General features: G+C 37.4%; 2 protein-coding genes across 2 annotated transcripts; one reads left to right on the top strand and one right to left on the bottom strand.

Moving 5' to 3' along the window:
- Window positions 1-765: 765 nt before the first annotated feature.
- Window positions 766-3315, bottom strand: LOC105162009 (wall-associated receptor kinase-like 10). The gene is given in 2 exon segments (XM_088879223.1): window positions 766-948; window positions 950-3315. Coding segments are annotated over 2 exon segments (1785 nt in total). The 5' UTR covers window positions 2686-3315; the 3' UTR covers window positions 766-899.
- Window positions 3316-7268: 3953 nt separating this feature from the next.
- On the top strand, window positions 7269-7978 carry LOC105161997 (uncharacterized). The gene has a single exon (XM_011079900.2). It carries the CDS (start codon window positions 7331-7333, stop codon window positions 7850-7852), a length of 522 nt encoding a protein of 173 aa, XP_011078202.1. The 5' UTR covers window positions 7269-7330; the 3' UTR covers window positions 7853-7978.
- The last annotated feature ends 699 nt before the right edge of the window (window positions 7979-8677 follow it).

Genomic DNA, 8677 nt, shown 5'->3' with positions numbered 1-8677 from the left:
ATCATTTTTTCTTATTATAGTTTCCTTTTTCTTTCTTACTTAACTCACTGGTTTCTAATTTTATGTCAAGTGAAGCAATTTATCTCCTTAGATAGGGAGGTAAATTGCTTTACTTTAAAAAACATAAGGGGAAAAGTTGTTATTGTTTTCTTATAAGGAGGTAATTTTCTCATTTGCAATATCACGTGGAGATAAATTACATTAAACTATTTTCCAAACTAACAAGCCGTGTTAGTTCAACAGCCATATAAATTCTAAGTTATTCCAATTTGTATCATTGGCCCTCCAATACATTTCATGTTATTACTTTGATTCTCATCAAGAATGGGGTCTTCAGAATATGTAAACTGAAGCAAATAGTCTCATATGTACTTTATACAAACATGCAAAGAAAACTATGACAACGTAGTACAAAGATGAAATGCGTATATCATATTCCAGCAATATAATGGATGTAGACTAAAGAAATGAGATCTTTTTCCCGGGTCATCAAGCAACTAATGTTCGACTGTCGTCGTTGGCTGAGCATGCAGTAATGGTAATGGTGTCAAAACGCATACTACTTGAGATGGAAGAGAAGTCAAGAGGCTCAGCAAACTCAATTGAATGGCATTCTCTGATAACATCATGATTCTGCAGAACTACTGACCCTTCTTTCAGCTGTTGAATTCCTTCCAACTCCACTGCAACTTCCTTCATTGTTGGCCTTTTCTTGCCATTCAAATGCAGACATCTTCTAGCAAGTTCAGCAATAGCCACAACTTCTTCCCTCCTGTCCTCTTTGAGAATGCTCGGATCAAGAATATTGAATAAATGATCTTCCTCCATTGAATGCAAGAAATGTGTGGCCAAACTCTTTCCCACTTCGGCTCTAACTGATGAAATTGCTTTCTCCCCAGTTAAAAGCTCAACCATAACGACCCCAAAACTGTAGACGTCGCTCTTTTCTGTGAACTGGCTCGACTGGAAGTACTCTGGATCCAAGTATCCAAAGGTGCCTAATACTCTTGTGGTCAAGTGAGTTTGATCAATGGCAACTGACCGTGATGTCCCGAAATCTGAAACTTTGGCACGATATTTATGGTCCAAGAGTATGTTAGTTGACTTGATATCCCGATGATAGATCGGTGTTGATGCAGCAGAGTGCAAGTAAGAAAGTGCTCCAGCTACTTCTCTGGCAATTTGCACACGCATTTCCCAAGACAAAAGGAAGTCCTCATTTGGTTCATGGATGTGATGGAAAAGTGTGCCATTTGGGATGAACTCGTAGACGAGAAGAGGAACTTCAGTCTCCAGACAACATCCAAGTAACTTTACGACATTTCTATGGTTTATCTGTGATAGAATAACAACCTCATTAATGAAGAACTCAAGATCATCTTCATCTACCCTTTTGGACTTCTTGACTGCCACAATTCTTCCATCTGCTAACATGCCTTTGTAAACAGTACCTTGGCCGCCGCGCCCAACTATACGATCCTCATTATAATGATCGGTAGCTTGTGCCAGCTCTTTGGAAGTAAACAACTTGGTTTTCTCTATGCCATTAATATCAGTTGAAGACAACTCCTGTTCCAATAATAAACCTCCATTTCGCTTAAAAAACTTGCGTTTTTGATGAGTCTTGATTCTATTTCTAATAACTTTGGTGGACCTCCATGCCCCCAGGAGCAAAACTAGTCCACCAAGGCCACAACCAACAATGATAAACGCTAGTTTCATCCTAGATTTCTGCTCCTGGCACTCGTAATACCCTACTCTGTTGACACAATTAATCCCATAAGGACAGGGATTGAGTGTCGAATTGCTGCTACACTCATCAATGTCTTGGCATCCGTCAGGTAGATAGGGATTTCCTTCAAACCCATTGTCACAGTAGCACAGTCTGGTTAATGCATCAAACTCATCACGTGAAGATGGAGGGGTAGTACCACGATATTCGCAACTACTATGAAGGGAAAGCTCCACGTTGTTGAGTTCCCACTCGAGTACCATACTTGCATTTCTGAATTCTTGGTCAAATGGATCTAAAAAATTGGCCCGAAGGCCATTATATCTTCTGTAATCTTCTAGGAACCATTTCTGCTCAGCAACGAAAGCATAGCCACAGAATGTCGAATTGTTGCTAAATTCATTGCTTCGGTAAGTAAATTGAAGTTCTTGAAGCCCTCGTGGGATTGTAATCTGGCAGCAGCTCACACCATTGCATCTTATGTCTGTTGAATTCTCACTACAAATAGCCGTGCATCCACCAACTATTGTCGTCTCATTGGCTAGCAACCAGACTGTATTTCTGCAGCCTAAAACAATCACTGAATTGTGAACTGCTGAGATGGTAAAAGGACTTCCAAGAAGTGCTTTCCCCGACGATTGTCTTCTCATTTCAGCAGAGCAATTCAAAGGGGAAACAGGCTGCACAATTCTTACTATACCGTCGACCAGGGAAATATTTAGTATTTCCAACTGGATGCTGCTCAAGTACAGCCTTGCTGGATTGGTTGAATTGTCGCAGATCACTGCAAATGACGAATTTGCATAACATTGAGAACCAATTCCAAAAGGATAAGGAATGGTGACATTTCCACAAGTTTCTTGACATCCAGGCTTCGCCAAGGATGCCTCTAGAGCAGCAGTCGTCGCTAGGCAAAGGGTGGAAACAAGACGGAGTATCAAGGGCAGCCTCATCTCGTTCTTGGCAAACCGGTTGACAAATCAACCTACGAACACTCTGAACAACCCTTCAAAGCCGTTAAGATTTCCATTTGTCAAGCGAACTCATTTGCAAGTTATCCAAAGTAAGAGAAAACATAGTATAGAAGTTCAACTTAAACATAACGACTGCCATTAGCTAAGTTTTTGCTTCATCATGCCACCACATTTCAAGAATCTCAAGATATAACGGATTAGATAAATAGAACATCCATTAAAGTCTACTAACCAAAAAGAACCAGTCTTTTGAGATCAAGTATGAAAGCATAACCCAGACTTTTCCCATCATTAAGACAAATTGCTGACTTACCCGTTTCTGAATTAATAAGCCCTGTTCCTGCTATACGAATACGGATACAGATATTCGAGCATAAAATGGAGGCTATCACTGATAGATTGAAACAGGAGAGTTAATGAATTTTGAATATTAACAATGGATATTAAATTGAAGATTGAGGTTGATTAGTCGCACCATGGAAAAAAGAACATCCAGGAAAAGTAGCGGTGTATTTCTGGAAAAAGAAACAAAGTCTTTTACACATTCATAGTTCATGTAACTGTTCAAAATGATCTTCATCCTCAGTGTCTTTGATATCGACTATTGAAGTTTCAGTATTATATATCACTTTAGCCGTGCTGGACTTCTCTTTTACTTTTCTTGCATTGAACAGTGCGAGAGTGAAGAATGCAGCAGACATATTGTGACAGTTTGGTCTGTGGACCTTTATTATAATGAGAGATCGGCCTGTTGTTGAATTCGTCAAAATTAATTGTTGATTCTTCAATTTTAACAATAGTGAAATCAGGTCGAAATCCTAAAGAACTAGCAAGGGGAATTTGGATTGAGATTAACTACGAATTAGCAGAGATTAAATAGAAAGCATAAATAAATTACTATAAGAAATCAATAGAGAAGAATTCCGGACTCAAAGGAATGTATTACACAATGGTTATGTTAATGATTAATCGCATAAAATTAATTTCACAACCAAGCATCCAATTTTGAAATTTATTAGAATAGCCATAATAAATTCTTATTTTCCTATTGTAATTGAATTGATTCAAACACTTAAGTCAAAATTTATTATCTCACAACTAGGCACAATAGCGTTCTGTATCAGTTCAATAACAGCATTTGTATCAGTGAAGGGACCTCCTAATGGGCTGTCGGGACATGTCCTCGTCCTCCTATGACTGGTGGTGCTAGAAGGGGGGTGTCGCCTTCACCGTCTTCTTTGGGGGCATCCCCATCAGATTGGGTAATTATGCTAGCAGGTATCAACGCTGCCATCTGCTCTCAAATAGCTACCGAGACTATTTGTTGGATGGCTCACAAAAGGGTTAGCGATAATTCTCCTGATGAGGAATCAGAAGAGGTGTTGCATTGGGGGGGGGGGTGTCCTTCATCAGATCTTAGGAGTGGTTTGGTGCCACAGGTGCTAGCAATAATGTAGTATCAACGGGGTTTGGGGACATCCCTGCCAAAGCCTGGGTGTTGTTAGGAGCCTCCACTGCCTTCTGCTTGTTTGCGACATTGCTAGGAGTCTCCATTGTTACTCACGTCTTTTGCTTTGTGTTTCCCACAGATGGCGTGTAGAGATAGTACGGATCAAACAAGTTTGGACCTTTGTTTTGGGCTTTGGTTAAGAGATAAAAGAACTTGAGAAACGAAACCTACAAAACAACACATTAACATTTCATCGCTCAAGTTAGTATCAGACTTTATAAAAAATAATTGCAAGAAATAAATTATAATTAGAAATCGTGGTATGGTGATTAGTTGCTTGAAAGAAATCGTGTTAAAAGTGTAATCAGGGTGCAAAGAAAAAGTGTGACAACAATATTCCAGCGTTTGGAAGGTGTCCCTCGCTTGGAACAAAACCTGTATTTATAGGAGGTGTCCCCCTTTCGACATGATTCTGCACGTTTTCTTAAATCTCGAGATGAGTACATGAAAGTTGTTAAGATAAGCCATAATCCGATCTTATCTTCACCTAATCTAGTTTAGTGAAGTACATTTTCAAGTTGAGGGAGATTCTTCGTTGTTGAGAACACCTTGGTCAACAAGGATTCCTTCTGCTCCAAAAGTCTAGGGCTGTGAGAGGACCTCCCTCGACACATGTCTTTCATATTGGCTAAATGTCATGCGTGGCAATCTTTGTAGACGCCATGGGTGGAAGACTGGGTGCAGGCCTCAATCTGACCGTCATCATTGGCCATGAATTTGCGTCAGATTTGTGAGTAGCTTGGGCCCTTCTCCTCGTACAGGCTGTGGGCCTAATGGGGAAGACCTTGAACGTCTCGTCTCCTTCTAATGCCATGGATTCTATTGGATTTTTTGAGGATTTTTTTCCATTGGCCGAATTTCTTTGGGCCGCACATCATATCCGACTAGCAATAATTATTGCATTAATAAAGAAAATATTTATTATATATCTATATTATTTTTTTACTAGCACAAATGCATATTTATTTTTATTCAAAAGTTTGGTAACAATTCATCAATTTTTTTATTATAAAATAATTATCTATTAAATTTTTATTTGGAATTAAACTAATGTGTACTATTTATAAAAGCGCTTTAAATTTTTTTTTAAAAATATGTCAAGAAATAACAACTTATTTGATTATAATGGTATACATGTCTATGTTAATCATTTACCGATTAAAGGCCTTATTATGCCAAAAACTCTGACATTTTATTTTACCAAACACTTTGAAAGCTAATTTTTAAAATGAAATCTAAAATCTTATAAGCTATTAAAACATCTTATAAGATATAGAAGTTTATAAAATATTTTTAAAAAATTTAGCCAGATACTCTTTTAATTAAAACCTTAATTAGTTATATAATATTAGTATTAAATCAAGAATCGGCAACGCCGACATTGCCCGTGATGCAGAAATTTCCAGCTTCCCCGCACTTGAGAGTATGGAGGCCGCGTGAGCCCCGTCAAACCGGACAACGAAAAACACTGCATAACTGTCTGCCAATGTCCTTTTCCATTATATGAAGAACACGGGTACCAAAGTACTAATAGTGCCAGAGCATTTTCCGAGTCGCTAAGAACAAATTCATGTTCTATGACCCTATTACCCTTCAGTCAAACCATGCAAGCTTAAAGCAAAGGCAAAGATGGCATATTTTTCATATTATTACTATTGTTGTACTCATTATTTATTGCTAGGATTCCAAATCATGTAGCAAATAAGGGTTCTCTTGATAAATCACAAATCGTGCACCAAAAATATTTCAAATGAAAATATCTTTTTCAACCTCATAATGCAATTGCATATATATACTAGTCATTGTCGCACACGATTCCCACAAGTATATAAAAAAAATCTTGGCGTGCCAGAAAAAAGGTCCATTTGGCTTAACCCAAAAGACCCCCCCCCCTTCCGCACCAAATTCCAATAGAGGAGCCTGTTTTGTTGTAGCTGCGCCAGTGAGGAAGCCCAATCCTAGGGCCCTCTATGCCAAGCCAGAAGGAGGAAGATGCCCACAGGGAGATGAACTGCAGCTGAGGGGACTTCTCACCAGATAGGAGGCCTCATGAGGAAGGAGCCCCCCTTTTTTTTGGGAGTTTATTGCTTAAATGGATACGGAGAAGCCTTATCCCCAATATTCTGTTTTTTTTTCACCGGAGATTCAGATTTTTCTCACTAGATAGACCTCTTTGGACTCTTGCTGTAGTACAACTCTTCTTCTATAAATACAAGAAGTACCCTCAACAAACCCCCTTGCTAAAAAAGGCTTTCGAACTCTTATTTTTGCTCTCCTCATACCACAATTTTGCGATTGTGCATACGAAATTTTTATTTTAATCATAATTTCTCGTTATAATTCATCTCTATTTTTATCTGCATTTGAATCCGGGACTAATTTAAGCATCAGAGTGTTAGCCCTTTATTTTGCAGATCCTTTTTCTCAAGAGCTTTCACTCAATTGCTCAGGTCCACCATCAAGATCCAAGAACTTTGAACCCGTGTTAAAATCGCATGCATCAATATATATATTCAAATTTAATTATATATAATATATTATTTTTATTTACATAATTTAATCCGTTAATTTAAAATAGATAAAATTTACACATTTGATTTATTAATTAAATTTGTATCTAACCACACAAAACGGCAGAGAAATACATTCTTTTAATTAAAACACACTATCCTGCACTAAAATAAAAATCATACACATCAGTGTAACGTGAGTTCCACAGTCTCATATAGTATTGTTTTTACCATTTGCTGTTGAAAATATATTATAAGGTAAGAATCTTTGTATGCAACTCATTGTCATCATGAGCACAATAGAAGAAAATGTTGAGCAAAATATTCACAAAAGATGAAACAAAGAACAATTTCTTCCGAGGACACTATTGTCATTTGCAGTAGTATTTCGTCTGCTGATAGAACAAATGCTCTAGCATTATCAACAGCCCACGGAAACAAAAATCACTATCATTTGACCCCACACGCGTTCCGATTGCCCATTCTTGTACTCTTTTATTCAGTGTAATGTTTGTCTGCCTAACTGCCTTTATTTAAACTACCAAAAAACCTCAAATCATTTCCACACTTACACCACAAAACATTCTCAGAATCTTCAAATCAGATGGGGAATTACGTTTCTTGTACATTCGTGGCTCCCAGGTTGAGGAGTCCGAGAACAGCCAGGGTTATTCTTCCGGGCGGCGAAATCCGGCAGTTCCGGCAGCCCGTCAAGGCGGCGGAGCTGATGCTCGAGTCTCCTACATATTTCGTCGTGAACTCGAGATCATTGAACATCGGCCGGCGGTTCTCTCCGCTGTCGGCGGACGAGGACTTGGAGTTCGGAAACCTCTATGTCATGTTTCCTATGAGGAGAGTTAATTCGATCGTCACGGCAGCTGACGTGGCGGTTTTCCTGATGTCCGCTAACTCCGCCCCGAAGCGGATATCATGCGTGAACACAGTGAAAGTATCGCCGGAGGCGACGGGGACAAGGAAGGAGGAGGAAGGTGAAGGGAGTGAGAATGGACGGCCGAGATTGATAGTGGAAGGCGTGGCGCCGGAATATAAGTATAGGGTAGGGGGATGCAGGTCAAGGAAACCAGTGTTGGATACAATTACTGAAGAACCAGTCTTTGTAAGATGAATGAAAAAATAATTTTGATTTTACAATTAAAATTTTCAATTTTTTTATATTTCTTTTCTAATTTTTATTTTTCTGACTTAGGTGTTTATGCATATCATTTTTTGGAAAAAAAATTCTTTTCCTGTATATAGATATACTTGGTTTTGAGAACAGTACTTTTAATTATGACCGCAAACAAGACTTGATTAATGAAGTGGAATTAGGCTAAAAAAATATATTAAATTGTTGGACTCAATTAAATTCATCAATAAAAATTTATTTGATTTTAATTTTTCAATAAGCTTTCAAACTTAGTTTGATAAGATCAATTTGTCACTAGTATTAGAAAAATGTAATTTTTTGCTAAGTTAATTATTAATATAGTTAAACGAAAAAAAATTATAATGAATTGTACACAAATTAACTATGACTACACAATGGCTATAAGCGTTATTTCTGCAGGTAATGCCAAAAAATCAGTCATAGTTAAAACCATAGCAAATATTTTAGCGATAGCAAAGAGTCATGGTAAAATATTATATAGTAAAAATTGAAGTTCTCGCATTGATTTTTTTGTTTGACCGTAATTAATAATATTGATATACTACGACTTTTAAGACATAATTATTCATAGTTTAGTGAAACTCATTTTTTGTAGTTTGATTAATGCAAGAATAATAAAATATACTTAAAAAATATCAAATTGTTCGATTTGATTTACGTTTGATCCAATTAAAATTTTCTTGAGTTTGCTCAGATTGATAATGAAACTGAATTGAAATATAATTTTTCAAGTCTAATAATAATTAGCAAAAATTTGAAAATGAGGTGTTGAATTAGGTTTGA

This window comes from Sesamum indicum, linkage group LG1 (assembly GCF_026168435.1).
Source record: "Sesamum indicum cultivar Baizhima isolate 11 linkage group LG1, ASM2616843v1, whole genome shotgun sequence".
Taxonomy (NCBI): Eukaryota; Viridiplantae; Streptophyta; class Magnoliopsida; order Lamiales; family Pedaliaceae; genus Sesamum; species Sesamum indicum.
Note: the sequence above shows the minus strand (reverse complement) of the source record. Positions and strands in the feature narration are given on the sequence as shown.